Consider the following 20,465-nt stretch of genomic DNA (forward strand, 5'->3'; position numbering starts at 1 on the left):
CAATAAATATAGTTGTCCTTTACAAAGTCTTTCCACATCAACTGGAAAAAGAAATCCAGAAGAAAATGCTTTCCTTCACTAGAATCCATTTCATCCCGAGTTCAAAACTAACACTGGGGTTGCCTCCGGGGACAGGTTATAAATTTGAGAAAACCTATTAGCTTTACTGATTAGATTCACTCACATGGTCTAGACCAATGGTGTCCGAAATAGTTCATTACTATGGGCACAAAGTAAAAATATTTTTCATGTCGGAGAAGACAAACGAGTTACTTATGGGAAGAAGCAGGAAGAACAAGGTGATTCCCACATGATGGATTTTGGGTGGGAAGCAGACTAATCCTTCTTCAGTTCCACTTACTTCATCTGTCTCCCAATGCTGTTCTGCCCACAGTTGTCTAAGCTTGGGATCTGAACAACTGAGGCTTCCCACACTCAGTGGAGGCAGTGCGGGCTTCAGTATTTATTCCTGGACAGCCTTGGGAAAGCCCCCACAAACATTGCAGGCCATTTCATCACATGACTAGTATATACAATGGCCAAACACGTGACTGCTTGACTTGTTGCTTTCTCACTGAAAGCCCCATTTACTCTGGGGCAAGGAGATGGAACATCAACCATAATTCCTGTCCTGTTTAGACTGAAAATGTGTGGAGGAGGGGGTAAAGTCACTCGACCAAAATAGGCAATCAAAAAACCCAATAAACTAAAATTTTTGAATCCTACAAACAACAAGCAAGAGCTTTTACCATTTGGAAGAATATTCTGGCTTCTACCAAAGGCATTATGAGAGCATATTATGGCACTGGTATAAAAAATTAACTCTATACCTCACACTTTTAGCTGGTATTTGTCACCATAATATTATTCTATGTAAGTAAATTTTCTCTAAAATTATGATGAAAACATACACTATGGACATAAACTGAAATTAAATTAACAGAACTGAGCACTTTTGACTAGATCCAGTAATTTTGGACTAGATTTTTATATTAATTGTGGTCTGATGATAAAAACTACTTTCTCCCTGACACCCTGAGTTTAGCCATACTGTTTGCCAGAAATTGTTTATATAAAAGTATTTGAATCACAACATTGTATACCTGAAACTAACATTACACTGTATGTTAACTAACCAGAGTATTTTATTAAATTTTTTATTAAAAATTTTTTAACGTTTATTTATCATTGAGAGAGAGAGAGAGGATGACAGAACATGAACAGGGGAGGGGCAAAGAGAGAGGGAGACACAGAATCTGAAACAGGCTCCAGGCTCCGAGCTGTCAGCACAGAGCCTGATGCGGGGCTCGAACCCACGAACCGTGAGATCATGACCTGAGCCGAAGTGAGACACTTAGCCAATTGAACTACCCAGGAACCCCTAACTAACCAGAATTTAAATAAAAACTTAAAAAAAAAAAAAAAAAAATTTTTGTCACATGATAAGAGCACAGACTTCAGCTCAGAGCAGATATTTAAATGAAAAAAAAAGTCACTTTTGAAACCACCCAAACCATCCCTGCCCATAGATATCTATCTTCGTGTTGCTCTCCGCTAAGGCCAGTGGTAATAATACACTTGAAGAAGTCTTACTCTGGACCCAGTTACTCAGACACCAATAACTGAGTCTCTGAGCACTTACATTTAAATGCACAGTAATGTGTTTAATCCCAGTAGAGAGAAAAACAGAAACAGTCGTGAGCATTCTAACTTGAGAGTATTAAACAGTTAAAAAGGGTCCTACTGAGCATTACACTTACTTTATGGCTTCACACATATCCAGTCCCATTTTCACACAATTCTTGGCATGGTTCGGGAGAGATATGGGGAGTCCGGACACGCAGTAGTAGCAGTCTCCCAAAATTTTTATTCTCATGCACTCATTCTCCTGGAAGAAGAGATCACAGAATTGCACTCAGAGCTTACATCTGGTTTAGACTTTCCGAATATCATCAGGTGCTATTTCTACTGACACGGCGTGGCCGTCACCACGGTTTGTGGGGACAGAAATGACCAGCGGTTGGGTTTCCCTTCATCACCCAACAAGAATGAGCCACCCCATGGCCATTTGCTGAAGCAGGAAGACTAAGGGAAAGGGGAAGGAAAGGAAAGCAGAGAGAATACTCTGGAATGATTTACACTTAACAGCAGCAGAAGAGTATAAGATCATTCTCTTCAGTCCAAACATCTCAAATACTGATGGTGAAGTGAAATAGTCCAAGGAAAGTAAATGATGACTGGAACTTGACTGGAATTACAATCTCATGTCATTTCCTACTACACTCATGGTTTTTATTTTATTTTATTTTATTTTTAAATTTTTAATGTTTATTTTTGAGAGGGAGAGAGAGAGAGAGACAGAAACAGAGGGAGACACAGAATTTGAAGCAGGCTCCAGGCTCTGAGTTAGCACAGAGTCTATTGCGGGGCTCGAACCTACAAACTGTGACATCATGCCCTGAGCCGAAGTCAGACAGTTAGCCAACTGAGCCACCCAGGTGCCCCTTCATTTATTTTAAAACTGAAGTAGATTCTTACCTGCAGAATATAGCTTCTGATAAACATCTCCGCAATACAAAAAGTTACCATCCAACATGGCCAAGTAATTTCAAATGTAATTCTGACCTCAGGTTAAACTTTTGATACAAAGTTGGACTCGTTATTTTTCATGCCTCAGTTGTTCTTATATTATGATATTGAGATTAACTTCATTCATATGCATTAATCCTACATGCATTTCTAACTTTTCTAGTTACTTTACAGACTCACCACTAAGGAAAAGAGAAAAGTAAAGAAAAAAGAACCAAAAACCAAAAGATACGCCAAACACAGTTTTTTTGTTCTTTCGTAACACTAACACAGGCTTGCATATAAACTGAACAAATCTGAAATAATAAAAACGAACATAACATTTTCTTGTTCTCAAGTAGATGTTAGGTTTCTTGAAGATTCTTCATATTTCTTTCCCTGTCTGATAGAGAATGCACAAGTTAGGGCATATTTTCATACTTTTCTATGGAGCTTGGTAATTTCTGATTACAAATATCATTAAGTAATAAAAAGGCAAGCAATTATGTATTAATAGGGCTTCTGTCTCATACTTCCTAAATACGTATCCTGAATCTTGAAAACACCAAGTTTAATAAAAGTGAATTCTTGGCATCCTTATCAAAGATCAGTTGACTACATATTCAGTTGACTACATATATATATATATATATATATATATGTCTATATATATATATATATATATATATACATCTTATGTATATATAAGATATAACTTATCTTTGATAAGTTTAATCAAATATGTTTGTTTATTTATTTATTTATTTATTTATTTCTGGGCTCTTGATTCTGTTCCATTGGTCTGTATGTCTTTTTTTTTAATGATTTATTTATTTATCTATCTATCTATCTATCTATCTATCTATTTATTTATTTGAGAGAGAGAGAGAGAGAGAGACAGCGAGCATAAGCAGGGGAGGGGCGGAGAGAGAGGGAGACACAGAATCCAAAGCAGGCTCCAGACTCTGAGCTGCCAGCACAGAGCCCGATGCGGGGCTCGAACCCACGAAGCGTGAGATCATGACCTGAGCTGCAGTCAGACGCTCAACCGACTGAGCCACCCAGGCGCCCTTGTATGTCTGTTCTTAATGCCAGTATCCTACTGCTTGGATTCTGTATCTTCACAATACATTTTGAAAACAGGAAGTGCGATGCCTCCAGCTTTGTTCTTCTCGCTTCAAAGTGCTTCGGCTCTTTGGGGTCTTTTGTGGTTCGATATGAATTTTAGATTGTTTTTCTGTTTCTGTAAGAAACGCCCCTGGGATTTTTATAGGAATTGCGTTGAATCTGGAGATGCTGTGGGTAGGAAGCACGTTTTAGCAATATTAGTTCTTCCAACCCTTAAACATGAAATGTCATTCTACTTATCTGTCATTTTAGATTTCTTTTTTCATCCATGTTTTATAGTTCTCAGCGTACAGGTCATCCACCTGCTTGGCTAAGTTTATTCCTACGTATTTTATTCTTTTTGATGCGAATGTAAATGGGACTATTTTCTTCCAACGTTTTTATTTATTTTTGGGACAGAGAGAGACAGAGCATGAACGGGGGAGGGGCAGAGAGAGAGGGAGACACAGAATCGGAAACAGGCTCCAGGCTCCGAGCCATCAGCCCAGAGCCTGATGCGGGGCTCGAACTCACGGACTGCGAGATCGTGACCTGGCTGAAGTCGGACGCTTAACCGACTGCGCCACCCAGGCGCCCCTATTTTCTTCATTTCCTTCTCAGACACTTCACTATCAGCATAAAGGAATGGAACTCATTTTTGTACACTGATTTTGTATCTTGCAACTTTACCAAACTCATCTATAAGCTCTAACAGATTTTGTGGACATTTAAGGGTTTCCTGTACACAAGGTGATACAAGGGAAACAGATAATTTTACTTCTTCCTTTCTGATTTGGGTGCCTTTTATTTCTTTTTCTTGCCTAATTGGTCTGGCTAGGACTTCCAGTACTATGGTGAACAGAAGTGGTGAGAGCAGACATCCTTGCCATGTTCCCAATCTTGGAAGAAAAGCTACCTCTTCTCCTCCATTGAGTATAAAGTTAGCCATAGGCTTTCATATATGGTTTTATTGTGTTGAGGTGAGTTTCTTCTATATGTTATGAGTTAAGAGGTTTTTTTAAAAATGTTTATTTATTCAGTTTGAGAGAAAGAGAACATGCATGAGTTGGGGAGGAACTGAGAGAGAGAGGGAGAGAATCCCAAGCAGACTCCACACTTATCACTGCAGAGCCTGATGCGTGGCTCAATCTCACGAACCAGGATAGCATGTCCTGAGCTGAAGTCAAGAGTCAGACGCTTTTCCTGACCGAGCCACCCAGGTGCCTCTAGTTAAGTTTTTATCATGAGAGGGTATTTAATTTTATCAAGAGCATTTTCTGCATCTATTGAAACGATCATGTAATTTTTATCCTTCATTCTGTTAATGTGGTCTATCGTGCTGATTGATTTGTGTGTTGAACGATCCTTGCATCCCAAGAATAAATCCAAATTAGTCATTGTGTCTGGTCCTTTTCATGTGCCTTTTAACTCAGTTTGCTAAGTGAAATAAGCCTGACTTTATTTAGGATATCCAGAGGGTAGATAGGGCATGATCTCACTTGTATGAGGGATCTAGGATAGTCAAGTTCACAAAAGTAGAGAGTAGAAAGGTGGTTGCCAGGCCTAGGGGAAGGAGAAAATAGGGTGGTGTCAGTCATAGGGTACACAGTTTTTGTTAATTTTTTTTCCATTTATTCATTTTTGAGAGAAAGAGACAGCGCACAAGCGGGGTAGGGGCAGAGGGAGAGGGAGACCCAGAATCCGAAGCAGGCTCCGGGCTCCGAGCTGTCAGCCCAGAGCCCGACGCGGGGCTCGAACCCACAGACCGTGAGATCATGACCTGAGCCGAAGTCGGACGCCCAACCGACCGAGCCACCCAGGCGCCCCAGGGTACAGTTTTTGTTACATAAGATGAGTCAGTGCTAGGGATCTACTGTATAGCATAGTGTCTATAGTTAACAATACTGGGCTGTAAACTTAAAACTGTGCTAAGAAGGCAGAACTTATGTTAAGTGTTTTAGGCACATCATCATCGATCAGAAATAAGGAGGACAAAAGGAGACTTTTGTATGTGGTGGGTTTGTGAATGGCACAGACTGTGGTGACGGTTTCCCAGGTGTATGCTTATCCCCAGGCTCATTACATGTCACATATTAAATATGTATAGTTTTTGGCAATATGTCAATTATACCTCAAGAAAGTGGTTAAAATGTTTTAAAAAGTAACAGTGAATGACCCATGATTTGGAGTTCCTTAGTTCAGTTATGTGCTTTATGTAGAATTCACTCAGTTGATTGAGCCGTTTGCTTACGATGCTGGCCACCTCCAAGTTATTTAACCACGAGGCATGAACTGGTACCCAAAACATGCTCCCTCTGTGACCAACAGTGGATGGACCAGGCCATCCTAGGCTGTACCCTGGTATTGCCTGGACATTCCTTTGTTAAAATCATCAGAGAGGAACAGGAAGTCACAGTAAGTACTTCTGTTATGAGCAATGAGTTCTGTCTTCCCTAATTTTGTATGTTGAAGTTCTAACACCTGGTACCTCTGAACTTGACCTCATTACAGATATAACTAATTAAGAGGAGGTCATACAGGAGTTGGGTGGGCGGCTAATCCACTGTGATTGGTGTCCTTATAAAAAGGGGAGATACTGACACTGAGACTTGCACAGAGGAAGAATGCCATGTTAACACTGGAGTAATGCTATCACCCACCCAGACTGGCATGTTTCTTCCTAATGTGACAAAAACGATCTTTTATTAATTCAAACTTTTAAGACATTATTTATGTTTTAAACAATCTTCTAAAACATGAGCATCCAGGGGCGCCTGGGTGGCTTGGCTGGTTAAGCATCCGACTTTGGCTCAGGTCATGATCTCATGGATTCGAGCCCCACATTGGGCTCTGTGTGGACAGCTCGGGGCCTGGAGCCTGCTTGGGATTCTGTGTCTCCCTCTCTCTCTGCTCCTCGCCTGCTTGTGCTGTATCTCTCTCTGAAAAATGAGTAAACATAAAAAAGTTTATAAAAAAAAATAAGTATCCAAAAAAACTCAACTTTTTCCTTTGGTTTGGTAAAGGAAGAAAGCAGTGCTACTCTCTGATTTTTTAAAATCCCCAGGGAGATCCACCATGGCCAGGCAGGCAGCATAAGGCATCTCCTGGGGAGCCTGACCCAGGAGTGACTCTGTGAACATCAACACGCCACATTTATTCCAAAGAGGCTTGGGTGGAATGTTCTGTATGGTTTAAAAGTGAGGTGAATCTTGCAGCGAACTAAATTTGGGACCAATTCTGTCTTCCCTCTATAAATAATTCATTTCAATAAGCATAATGAAGTCTTTTTTGCTGGAAACAATTCCAAGAGAGAATGAGGCTGACCAGTAATGTGTTATGAGATGGAAGTAAAGGGCTAGCAAGGAAGAAAACAGTGTTTATCGCTCTTCCCACAAGGAACCCTAATGGTTCCAGCAGATACGCGAGTTGTAGTTTGGATTTCAGATTACCTGTCGCCATTTCCTCTCGGTGAAATTTCCCACCCACGAGCAAATGAATGGCAAACAGTGAACTTACATTTCTGTTCAGGGGGCACAAGGGTTAATGGATATGAGTGAAACAACAGTAAATAAAGGGCTTAGGTGGAAAATAGGCATCCTATTTATTCTAGGGGTTCTTCCAGAGTGCTGGCTACATGAATTACAACTGGACGGGTTACAACTGGATGAGGGGCAATCACGTTTCCAACTCCTGACATCGAAATGCCTAAAAAGAGAAGCCTAGAACAGCACCGTGCAGAAGGGTGTGCATCTTAAATCTTACCATCTTGAACGTATTTACTATATGTGTGTTGAGTTCTGTATAAGCAGAAGTTTTAAATATAGATGCAAACCTGCTAATTCTGTGCTACAACGTTTCTCATCCCCCAAGAAAGGGCCGAGGCTCATCAGGGCCCAATGGCAAGTATAACCAATGAATGTATAAACACCATTCCTAAACAGTGCTTTACGCAAAAGCCAAAGGTTGATAAGGGACCAGAGAAAAAGTGAGCCAAGATTTTATAAATCCTCCAAGTGGAAGGGACTCACTAACACTCACCTTTGCAATTTGATCGAACTTTCCAAAGAGTTCGTTCAGCATGTGGACCAGCTCTCCTGGGGAGCAGTCACTGGCCAACCGGGTGAAGCCAACGATGTCTGCGTACAGGATACTGTGGGAGGAAGGGGGGCAGCGTGTGCAGGTTTATACTTGTTAAGAAGTAATGATACTTTTGTCCATTAAAACAGTATATACCTTTATTTAACATCTACATTTATATTTTATAAGAAAAACGGCATCTCCCCAGATAGGAAATTCATACACATTTTGCCAAACTCTCCCATTAAAAATGTTTTCTTTGATGCTGAGTTTTTATAATTAAAATGGGAGAAGAAAAAGTCACATGGCACACTTTGTCCATTCTAGTCCATTCGGACTGATCACCTTTATTCCTTCATCGCCAGTCCCACCCTCCCTCCCTGGTTCATGAGGTGTTCGCCCTGAGAGTTCATGACACTGGCCTGATTCAGATTATCAATGGAGTATGCTTCTGTTTGCTTGTATAAGAGCCTGAGAAAGAAGTCTAAAATTCCTGCTGGCAGTTTGAGATTCAGGATTTGGGAAGCAACGGGTAGCTGCGACCCTCATATCTGTAAATTCCTCTCCTCCTCATTATTATTAACATTATTATCATCATCACTAGGGAGTAAAGAGCTAGTATGTATTAACAGAGAAGAAACATTTTGTTGAATGAATGGCTGAAGCAGAACTAAAAGTTAACTGATCTTTACTGTGTACAAAACGAACAATTCTCATTGAAAAAAATTAAAAAAACCCTCCGGTATCACCTGGACTCTCTGTAATATCCACATACCATGTCTGCCTCTTTGCTTATGTCTGGCCCGTCCAGGGTGAAAAAGCCATACGTTTTCATATGTCTTATGAAAATAATTTGTACTCCGTGCCATTTATGTATGCTTTTACCTTTTTTTAAGTTTTAGGTATTTAAGTTACTTAAGCGTCCCGACTATCCCTTATAAATTTAAATGGAATCCGACACTGCAAACGTGTCCCAGACAATCTCTGAAGGCACCTCCTCAAGCTGCTTCGCCGACCCTTTGCCTCCACCGTGTGGTAGTCAGCTTCCAAGATGGCGCCAGCGAGCCTCACTTCCTGGTACTTACATTCTTGTACTGTCCCTCCCCCACACAGGGACTCGCATAGGGGTGACCTGCGTCATCAAAAGGATGCTGCAGAAATTCGAGAAATGGCTTCCAAAGGCTAGAACGTAAAAGAATTGCAGTTTCCCCCTGACTCTCTCTTGGATCCCTTGCTCTGGGGAAGTGAGCTTTTGTGTTGTAAGAGCGCTCAAGCAACCTACGAACAGGCCCAGGGATGAGGAACTGAGGCCTCCAGCCAACAGTTGGGATAAACTGCAAATTATCTGAGGGGCCACCTCGGAGGCAGATCCCCGCCCCCCCCCCCCCCCCCAGCAGCCTGCCCAATGGCAGGCCTGAATCCTCACAAGAGAGTGTAAGGCAGAACCACCAGGCTAAGTTGCTCTCAAAGTCTGACAAACAGAAACTGTGAGATGGTGTCTATTGATGTTTTACACCACGAGGTCTGGGGGATACTCTGTTACGCAGAAAGTGCTAACTAAGACAGCATGGGAGCCTTCACCAACGGCCTGAGGTTGGTGGCATGGCCACGCATTTTTACAGGTCTCTCTGTTCCTGGATTGTATCACAGGTACTTAAAGATGTTCTGGGACCCTGTTTAGACACAGCTGCATGTATCTTCACGTTTTAAATACTCCATGTGTGACTTAGAAGTATTTCCTGAGATAGGAGAGATATTGCTGATTTTTGGACAGCTAAGTCTGGAAAGGGCAATTTCTAGTGTTAATACACCTTGTTAGATAGTGGGAGAATGTTTTTTTCTTTAATTCTTTAGGTGAAACACTTAAAAACCTGAAGGCAGGCCAGTGTTTTAAATAATCTTACTCCTTAACATGTGTGAATGTTCTTGAAATACATCTATTTTTTTTTTAATCTCTCAAAATGCTAAGGACTTAAAAAAAATTTTTTTTTTACCTCTGATTCTTCATTTATCCAATGCTTCCTTAGTTCCTACTGATATGTAACTTTTTTCTGTGATTCCCGTCCCAAGATGCATTTCTCATCATACATTTAGCTCTGTGCATGCTTGGGCCACGTTCAACACTAGCTCTACGCACCTATCCTAAATTCTGAGGTCAAACTGAGATTTGTCTTAGCTGTGTATTTCAATTGCAGTTAACTATGTTTCTTAATAATGAACTTCAAAAATCACTGACTTGAGGCAACTAGACTGGAAGCCAGCATCATGCACCAGAAAGGGTCTGGGCCTGAGAGCAAAAGGCAATTCGTCAATGCCCAGCAAATTATAGATGTGTTTGTGGTTGTTGTTCTTGAACTATTGAACAGGGTGGGTGATAACGTGAAGGTGGGATGAATGAATGAAAACAGATGCACAAGGTACTTATGGAGATAACCTGGTGAGAATAAAAAGCATCACTGCAATATAGTTGAATGGATGTAAGGACAAAGCCCAAAGGCTTTTTGTATGAGGAACGGGGGTGAGGGGAGTCAGAGAGGAGTGAGGGACCGGGCACCCATGTCTGGAAGGGTTGTGTCCTGCAGTCGGGAGATGGGAAGCACGGGAGGAAACCCCCTCCCCATGCTGAAGTGAGAGCCTGCACTGCTCCTCTCTGGAGCTAGGGGAGAAGGAGGCCTCTCACGGTTCTCCTTCTGGACCTCAATCCGATGCTGGTAACATGCTGGTTTTCCAAGTACTGTGATTTCAGGAATGGCTCCCTGGGAAGAGACGGGACAGACTATGGGAGACTTGGAAAGCAGGAACTTTCACCATCAATGAATTAAGGTGCCTATCAGTCCCGTGTGATACTGGTCACTGGTTGGCCACACCCCAGAAGCCCATCATTCCTGATGGACAGGAAATGCTAGCTTCACTGAGGCCCTGACCCTGCCAAGCTTGTCTTGAGGAATTGGTTCTTATATCAAGAGCCCACTGACCCTACCTTCAATCTTACTACAATGCTGAGCGTGCTGGGCTCCAGAGATGCCGTGAGATCTGACCATGAGCTTCCTAGAATAAGCACTCCAGAAACCACCTCTCTCTCTTGGGAAGGAAGGTCAGCCATAGAAAGCAGGGCCATGATGGACAACACAATCTAATACCATGAAGAAGATTCTATTTTCTTCTCTTCATGTGAAGAACCCAAGAGGCAGCAGAAGGGCGGGTGGAACCGTGTTAACAGTTTCAGCAGAGGTAGGACTTGGGAAGACACGAGCTCCCAGGTGAAAATGTCCCCCGTCTGGCGAATGGCTCCCCAGACTCGCTGAGGAGCGGGGACAGAGGGACGTACATACCTCACATTGGTGTGTCGCTTAACATACAGGTTGTGAAAGTTGTTTGTGTTTTCCATTTGGCCGGCTTTGGGGCCCTGCAGCCTCTGGATGATCTCAGCTTTCATCTCCATGGCTATGTGAGCCGGCAACAGAGACAGCAGGAGACGCTCCTGAAACGAGGCGTGGGAGAAAGACCGAGAGATTTCAAATCATTAAGGTAACATCCCAGCGATATTGGAAACCACCGCCGATCTGCAGTGGGGCCAATCTGAGGACTCTGTCCAACAAGCTACCATATGGAGTGTAGAAATACATGTTGAAAAAAAATCAAAATTTCTCAGGTCAGAGTGTGTTATATTATTTATTGAGTTCTGAGTGTGTGTTCTTCAGAGTGGGGAATAAAGGAAGGCAAAGTTATTTCCCCCAAGGGTATTATTTATCTACTTTGATTTTAAAGTAGTAAAGCAGAAATGATATAAAAATGCCAGAAACCAACGGTCAGTCTGAGATAGAAAACACTCATTTTCGCCTGCCTGTTCATTTGAGAGATAAAGTACAAGCTTTATTGCATTTCGGAAAGTCAACAAATACTCCACATTTCCTAAATGAGACAGTCAAATATTTTCAAATATCTCATTTCCTCTGTGATGACCATCCAATCCCCTTTAGCGATTCTAAACTATCATAAAAAGATGGATACAGAAATAGCATCTGCAAAATGTCATGTACAAAAGACTACGGGGGGAGCACACAGAAATGATCAAGTAGGAGCCTTTCTTGTGTTTTTGGTTTTTAAGTACAGTAAACAATAGCATATAATATTACACTTATTTGAAAATGTACTTATTGTAGTTAGAGTGGCATTTTTTCCCCCACTCTCTTCAAGGAAAATATGCAATATTTTTGGAAGAAAGTATCATAGAAGAGCATTCTTTGAAAGTTTATACTCATCCTTAATCATTTTAAACATTAATTTATGGTAGAAGATGCCACACTCTTTACGTATGGCGCATTTGGCAACCGATATTTGGTGTTGGTTTAAAAAACATTTGTTGAATGAAATCTTTTCTCTATCTTGCACAGTTTCTGTCTCTTGTTTCTTTCTTAATTTTTTTTTTCCTTTGGACAAAGTGGTGAAAAAATAGTGGGGGAGGGCAGGGGAAGCTGGGCTTTGCTCCCAGGTTTACAGGGCTGGTGTCCCTCTCTGGGCCATTCCCCAAGGCAGATCATTTTGGTGGCTGCTGGGAACATCCACCGAAGGAGCAGAGGAAAGGCCAGGAGTACATCCTGATGCACATGAGAAGACCCCCGCAATAGCCCGCCCCCAGCCTGCTCCAGTTAGAAACAGCTGCAAAGCCAGAAGGAGGCCGAGTGGGCACCTATGGTAGGGATCTCAGTGCCTGGTAGAGTGCTTCACCAGACACTGGCATAACTGAGTGCTGCTCATTTGTTCAGTCATTCATCAATTTATTCACCGATTCAGAAAACATCCATCATTGCCTATTAAATGCCAGACCCCATGATAAGCACTAACGGTAGATGCAAAGAAGATAGAGTCAACATCCGTGATATCATGTTGTTCATACTCCAGCAGGGAGCCCACCCACAGTACCCTTGCCATCAGATGAGGCCAGAGGAACAGGCTGGTGTTCGAAGGAAGCCGCATGCCTGAGATCTGGGAAACAGAAGGGAAACGAATAGTCCAGGAGGACGTGCTATTCATGTGACAAAAATGAGTCAAAACACCACCCCTATCTGATTAGTATTACCAATCTCCTTGCAAAAAGAGGCAGTTAGGTAGAGGGCAAAGTGCTAACAGCTGTCATAACCTATGTGCTGGCCCTGACATGCCAAAGAGAATTTTATTGGTACTTAAGAGATTAAGAAGACACCTTTTATTTAATAATTACGTTCTTACTTTTGTTAAATTCTTCTTGATGATTCCATTTAAGTTCATAAAATGGAGAAATCAAAAGTTTTTAATAAGCTAAATGTCCATATATACATCTGGGAAAATATAAATTAATATTAATTGTGCAAAATAATGAGGATAATGTCTTGGGTCATCTAAAATGTAACAGGTATGAAATCCACAATGGCATTAACACTAAAAGTGAAATGGCAGTAGTGGAGTTAACATGTTCTGAGGTCCTAGGATTGTATGGGAAGTGGCACAGGTAGCAGTTTATACTAGACGACAGTAAGTGAAGAATGGATGCGAGTTCCACATTAGCCACAAAGAGTGAAAGAATGTATGACTAATAGGCTAACAGTAAAAATGAGAAAGGAATTCTTATTTATTCAAAATAAGTCATAATGAAGAATCAAAGAAAACTTAAAACAGGTGAAACAAGCAGAAAATAAGTCATAAAATGGTCTGTTATATCAGAAATTACATTAAATGTAAACGAACTAGCTTTTTCCGCCATCTTGGAACCTGCTGGGAACAGGACTCCTGAAGTGACAAATATGTCTGGAAGGCTCTGATCCAAAGCCATTTTTGCTGGCTGTAAGTGGGGTCTCCAGAACCAGAGGGGGCACCCAGATCTTCTTAAAATTGAAGGTGTTTGTGCTCGAAATGAAATTCAGTCTAGGCAAGAGATGTGCTGATGTGTACAAAGCAGAGAACAACACAGTGACTCCTGGTGGCAAACTGAACAAAAGCAGAGAAACCTGGGGAAAAGTAACTCATGTTCATGGAAACACTGGCACGGTTCGTGCCAAATTCCGAAGCAACCTTCCAGCTAAAGCCGTTGGCCACAGAATCCGTGTGATGCTGTACCCTCCAAGGATTTAAACTAACTGAAAAGTAAATAAAGAAAGGTGTAGATTTGTTCTCTTATAAAAAGAAATATAAACGAACTAAATATTCCAATTACTTGGCTAATACTGTCCAGACTGGATTTAAAAAAAAAAAAAAGACAAAATGTAATTCTAATTATTCCAGTAGTACACCTTAAATATAAGAATGCAGAAATTCAGAAAATAAGAAAATATACAAAAAAAGATAAATCATGAAAACCTTAATGAAAAGAAAGCTGGTATAACTTAATACCAAAATGATAGACTTCATAGATACTTCAGTCTTTGGGGAAAGGATAGAGAAGTCCACATACATTTTAGAGAAAACAATTTTTTTTTTTGAGAGAGGAAGTACTAGTGTTTGCTGTGGACACTGGAGATACATTTTTGAGTGTGGTTCCTCCCACTCACAGAGACTGGTGACATAAAGGTAAGTGAAGGGAGACCTTGTATGTTGCTTTATTGCTCAATTCCTAGAAGAATTCCTGGAAAGGAGTATTTGCACTGTAGTTATTTGTTGAATGAATGAATGACCTGCCATGCATTTTATCTGGGATACATCAAAGAAAAATCTAATTTTGAAGCTTCTGTTCACTGTCAGTGATGACCGTGGTGGGGACCTGGGGACCTGGGGACCTAGGTACGCAGTGCTCATATTAAAGATTTTCTTGATCACAAAAATTTTTCCCAGGCCCAGGCAAAGTCGAGATCAGTGATGCTCACACAAAGGAAACCTTAACTATTCTGCAAAAGAAGGTAGTGATTGCTTTGGGTTCTCCCGTCTGGTAGACTATCACACTGTGGTTATGGGCCCAGGGAATGGAGGGAAGGAGTGGACAGGTCATGTAGGGTGAGGAGGGACCCCAGTTTCGTATGAACAGGCTGCACCCAAGGAAAAAGAGCACATTCCAAGTGCCCCCGTGTTGGGAAATGGCTGAGCACTGATAACCACTTGAAACTACATTCTGATATGATTCCTATCCTAAGCTCAAAGTCCCTTCTGTTACTCCCCAACTTTCACTAAGGATCTAACAATACAGCAGCATCATGTTAGTTTAAAGTGAAGAAATTCTGAACCTAAGCAAAATGTTGCAAGAGCAGAAACCATGTCTGACTGCGTGAGACATCTCAGCGGGCAGCCAGGGGCCAGGATAAACAACACCAAAGGGTTGCAAAATGTTGAATTCAATAAAGGAATTAAAAAAAGCAAGTAATATTTTGGTTGAGTAAAGAAACAGGTAGCCCCAGAGAAAAAGGAGCCATTTGGAGCCCAGAAGCCCAAGCAACTACTAATGACATGAAAATAGATACTCACAAAGGAGTCATTATGTTAAAAATCTATTTCAACAAATAGGGGAAGGCCAGTGAGGGACATGTGAAATGGCCATCAGAAATAATCAAGAGGCCTGTCTGCTCATACTCTACAGACATGAATAGAGCAGCCCCGGGTGGAAGCAAAGGGAGGCATGTTGTTCCAAGATGCCATCAAATCTCTGTCATGATCACAGCAAGCAGACACAGACTGTACATTTGTCAACTTCTAAAACAGTAGGAAGGAATGTTAGCTTGTACAATATAACAGATTACAAATCGGGGCACCTGGGTGGCTCAGCCGGTTAAGTGTCCAACTCTTGATCTCAGCTCAGGTCATGACGTCAATGTTCATGAGTTTAAGCCCCACGTCAGGCTCTGCGCTGACAGCACGGAGCCTGCTTGGGATTCTGTCTCTCCTTCTCTCTGCCTCTCCTCTGCTGTGCTCTTTCTCTCAAAATAAGTAAATAAACTCAAAAACAATTTTAACAGATTATAAATCTGGACCTAGGCTATCTTTTATGAAATCCCAGTGGAATCTGTGTGTCCACAGACATGTCTAGAGATTCGCTTAATTACATTAGAACCAAGTGTGTATTCTTTGTGATGGGTGATGGGGGACTTGAAGGCTATGAAAAAACAAAAGTTACCACCTCAGGGGCACCTGGGTGGCTCGTCGGTTGGGCGGCTGACTTCGGTTCAGGTCATGATCTCATGGTTCGTGAGTTTGAGCCTTGCGTCGGGCTCTGTGCTGACAGCTCGGAGCCTGGAGCCTGCTTCGGGTTCTGAGTCTTCCTCTCTCTCTGCCCCTCCCCTGCTCGCACTCTGTCTCTGTCTGTCTCAAAAATAAATAAATGTTAAAAAATTTTTTTTAAAAAGTTACCAGGTCATAATGCTCAATTTATTGAGTTCTGCTCTACTATCTTACGATGATGGCCTGTGTGTACATGTGGATTCTGTGCGGTCTTCCGTAGAATTTAAAACAATCAGTAGACCTTCTCACTGTTGATACTTGTTTCTAACCACACTTCTTAGCCAATGCTGTCCTGCCCATGTTCTACTCTGTCTTCCCTGGAGGCCATCTGCAGCCTACTGTTCCTTACATTTCTGTGTCTCAACCAATGAGGAAGTAACTGGTGGATAAGCACTCCAGCTTCCGCACCCACACCCCCCAGTGGGTGGGAAGATCTGAGCATGATCCACACCTCCCTCTGAGGGTCTTCAGCAGGGTTGAACCCCAGATGCCACCAATGGCCCCTTCCAATAGCTGACCTCCCTCCCTGGTCCACTCCCTCACTCTGCTACCTACAACCACTTCCCAAATGAATGATTATAACCAGGTCCTTGTCTTAGGGTCTGCGTGGGGGTAAACCTCACTGAGACCTTCCAAGCATCTTCTCTCATATACTCTGTAATAAGAACAGACTAAACCCCAAAGCTCACAGAGGTAAGCCTTTCCTCAAGGACAGAGTCCATGAATAAAAAAGAAGAATCCAATATAGTAACTCTCTTTCATGCCCATAGCTTCATTTAATGACCAAATGTAAATTATGATTTTTATTTTAGACTCAAATGTAGACGGATGACTGGCTTTTTATAGGTAGTTGCAAAAATACAAGATATGTATGTGTGTGTGTGTGTGTGTGTGTTTGTGTGTGTGTGTGTGTGTGTGTGTATATATATATATATATATATATATATATATATATATAGTATAAGCCAAAATTTTCTTCTTCTTTTTATAAGTGTTCAACAATCCATGTGAATTTAGACTGGAATTAAGATTTTAGTAACAGCCAACCAGACAGATAAAAGAACCCAAGGCTTCCCCACTACCATGCAATTCTGGTACCACCAGTGGATCGTACAACCTCTGATCAGAGCTCATGAATGGGGTCCATGCTTTGCTGTCTGCCCATGTCCTCTTGGTGATCACAGCATTGGGCACGAGTGTGAGCCTCAACTAAAAGCCTGTACTGAAATGTGTGAATCTAGATACCTTCATTTTATTTTTTATTTAAAAAAATTTTTTGTTTATTTATTTCTGAGAGAGAGACAGAGTGTGAGACGGGAGGGGCAGAGAGAGAGGGAGACACAGCATCCGAAGCAGGCTCCGGGCTCCGAGCTGTCAGCACAGAGCCCGATGTGGGGCGGGAACCCTCGAACCACAAGATCATGACCTGAGACGAAGTCGGGCGCTCAACCGACTGAGCCACCCAGGCGCCCCTAGATACTTTTAAATTTATCTTTTTTTCCCTTATAAAATGCTATACTTTGAAGAAAAAAAAAGCCCAATATTATGACACACATGATAAATTTCAACTAAATTCATAATGTGACAAGATTAATATTTTCATTAATACTTCAGCATTTTGCTCATGTAGCCACATGCCCTCCCAAATTATCTGAAAGCAGCATACAAATGTAAGTGCTTAACACTGGACATAACCTAGCTACACTGTCCTTCCAGGCACACTGGAGAAACTCTTTGAGGGGACATTTGGAAACTTAACTTGTCATTAGACTGACTGATGCACAGCATTTCTACTCTCTCTTCCTAGTAAAGACCATCTTAAGGACAGAAAATGTGACTGATTCTGGCATATTCAAAGGTTATCGATAAATAACTTGGCGTTGGTATGAGGGGTCCATTTCAACACATCCTTTTTATTAAACCTCCGATTATTATTCATTAATTTTTTCCCCTATAATTTGTCCTTTGAAATGCCTCATGGAAGAGATACAGAGTTAGTAAATTTCAATGCATTCTTGATGAAAGTTTAGGACACTCTGGGCTCCAAAGTGTTTCTAATATAATGAAACAAAGGAGACATTATACCTTTCTATTTTTATGCTCATCTGGAGATTATTTGGGTTGATAGGAAAATCCAATTAAAGCAAAGAAGACGCGTACTTAAATTTTGAGCTAAGATATTATAACGCATGTGATGCCTGTGCCTTCAATAAGCCATGCATGTAATAAAAATTTAAATCTGCTGAATTTTTCAAAGGGGAGAAAGACAGTGACATTCTCCTTTTGTAAACTTAAAAAAAAAAACCGCTTATCTTTCAAAATTCTTACTTCTATTTTGTGCTTATTTTAAGCGCAATTCAGTCATATCAGGATGCCAAACCAATGCAATGAATAGAAGGGATATTGTTACAGATGTTTCTCCTCCCAACAAAAAGTAGCTATCAGAATGGAAATTCCAGATTCCTAAGCAGCCACTGGGTTCCCTGTGGTGCTTAGGAGACAGACGATGTCTTTCAACACTGTCCTGCAGCATGAAAGGACAACGGGTCCATTCAGGAACAAATGCTAAAAACACGGTACTTGGAAAACACCTGCCAGGGACATAAAGATATGTCAACACCTTTTCCAGTTCATATCTTCCCTTGCAGCCTGCTTCATGTCTGCTGGTCTCAGAAAATAAGCATCTTCCCCTGATACCAACCTTGAACAACAACGTCACATCCCCCAAATTAAGGTCTAGTAACAACTACTACTGTTGCTGTTTCCTGTTATTAAATTTAGTTTGTTTCTTTTAGGCCCTTCCTTAAAAATCCTGCGTCACGTCAATTATTCAGGATACACTGAATACTCTTCTTGTTTTAATGGCCTCGCTTCATCTTTCTTTGTCTTAAAAAAAAAATTCAGTTACAAACATACTTGGAGAGTAGCAGCGCTCTGTAGGAGAAACAACACCAAAATGGAATAAGACGTTGGCTCCTGACCTTTTTCTGTCATTATCTAGAACACCTCAACCAAAGCACTCCAGCCTTTGAGTCCTAGTGTGGCGGTCTAAAACTTTTATCTATTGAGCTAGGTGAGCCGACAGTCTCTGTGTCCATGTGGATTCCTAGCACTTGATGGAACCACAGGAGACCCTTTCTAGAATTTACGTCTCAGCGTTTTGGAGTTGAACAATTGGTAACACATGGAAGAAAGAACCCAAGTGCTCAAGTCCCAACATGGTGGCACAAACTGTCAGCGGGACTGTGAGAAAGGAGTGACCACTTGGAATCTTGACAAAGGGGACAGGAGACGGAGCGTGTGCTGGCTCCTGAAGAGAGACTTCAACGCAGAGGAGGAGGAGAATGAAGAGACGGAAGTCCCGGTGTGTCATGTAATGGCCAGTGTTTGTGGGCACAGGGAAAGCTAGCCTCTTTATCTCACAGTCTAGGAAAACGGGACTGCTTCGTGCGAGTTAAAATCAACACATAGTCAACAAATCACCATTTCCTTTCACAAAACGGTAAGTCCTTTCATGACATACTTACACTGTTGCCTCATTTTACAAACCCTGGTCACATTCAATTTCATTTAAATTTAAACATTTTTGACCAAAAAAAAGGGGGGGGCAAACTAGATATAGGTGTGGTTCACAGGGATAGAGTGAGGGGGTGTTCACTAGGGAGTCCAGACCAAATGGAACTTGTGTCTTCTGGCTTCACGGCCACCGATCACTCTTTCCACCAACTCGATTTGCAAGCTCAGTGAGGAGACCGAGAGGCTTTGAGAGTGCGCATCATTATTCACAGACGGTAGAAGAATAAATTTTCACTATCTGGTGACGACTCTCTAGTTCAAAGAAGTTAGAGAACAAAGCCAATCAAGTCCAAGTATAGACTATACTTACTGTCATGGCTGATGGCAAATTGATACTCTTAACCTTGAACTGTTTACCGTCAACTGTCAATTCAATTCTCAAAAAGAGAGCCTCTGCTGGGGAAAAAAATCACGGATAAGGTGGAAATCTTCCATCCTTGGAGGGGAGAATATGGAGGTCCTAAAAGAAGAGGCACTGCTCTTTTCCCCGACCAGCCTGCGGGACAGGCCACGGCACACAGCACCCAGAGCAAGATGGCAGGAGGGGTCCCGAACAATCACGTGCACCTGTCAGGCCCCTGCACCCACGAGGTCTGAGCACAACACAACTCAACACCGGCAGTGTTGAATCACCCAAAGGAGATCTCAAAATGCAAACAGACCTCCGCCATCACATGACACAAAGTAAAAAAGTAAAATGCTCCAGAGTGGTGTTCATTCTGGTCTCATTTGCCTTTTTCCAAGATTATCTGCCCACAAGCAAGGAACACCCTCCGGCCTGAAACAGGTGAAGCTAGTTGTAGAAAAACACTGTAGAGAAAATGTGTGAAGACCGACCAATCTCCCGGATTTTGCGGGGGAAAAAGCCCTGTGACGTACAGGTGGCCAAAAGATTTCTTCTGAGAAGAAGGGAGGCGGAGATGCTGATAATCCCAACGACAAGAGGAGGCGACAACAAG

The 20,465-nt window shown here is 41.8% G+C and overlaps 1 protein-coding gene across 9 annotated transcripts in view; it reads right to left on the minus strand.

Annotated features, from left to right (window-relative positions):
- ADCY2 (adenylate cyclase 2) overlaps nucleotides 1–20,465 on the minus strand; it is a 413,092-nt gene that overhangs the window by 121,576 nt on the left and 271,051 nt on the right. For all 9 annotated transcript variants that reach the window (XM_045038986.1, XM_023239655.2, XM_023239653.2 and 6 more), the window contains 3 exons: nucleotides 11,085–11,233; nucleotides 7,714–7,825; nucleotides 1,761–1,888 (listed from right to left, as the gene is read on the minus strand). In XM_045038986.1, coding sequence (XP_044894921.1) covers nucleotides 1,761–1,888; nucleotides 7,714–7,825; nucleotides 11,085–11,233 — 389 coding nt within the window. The remainder of the gene's footprint in view (nucleotides 1–1,760; nucleotides 1,889–7,713; nucleotides 7,826–11,084; nucleotides 11,234–20,465) is intronic.

Source organism: Felis catus, chromosome A1 (genome assembly GCF_018350175.1).
Source record: "Felis catus isolate Fca126 chromosome A1, F.catus_Fca126_mat1.0, whole genome shotgun sequence".
NCBI lineage: Eukaryota > Metazoa > Chordata > Mammalia > Carnivora > Felidae > Felis > Felis catus.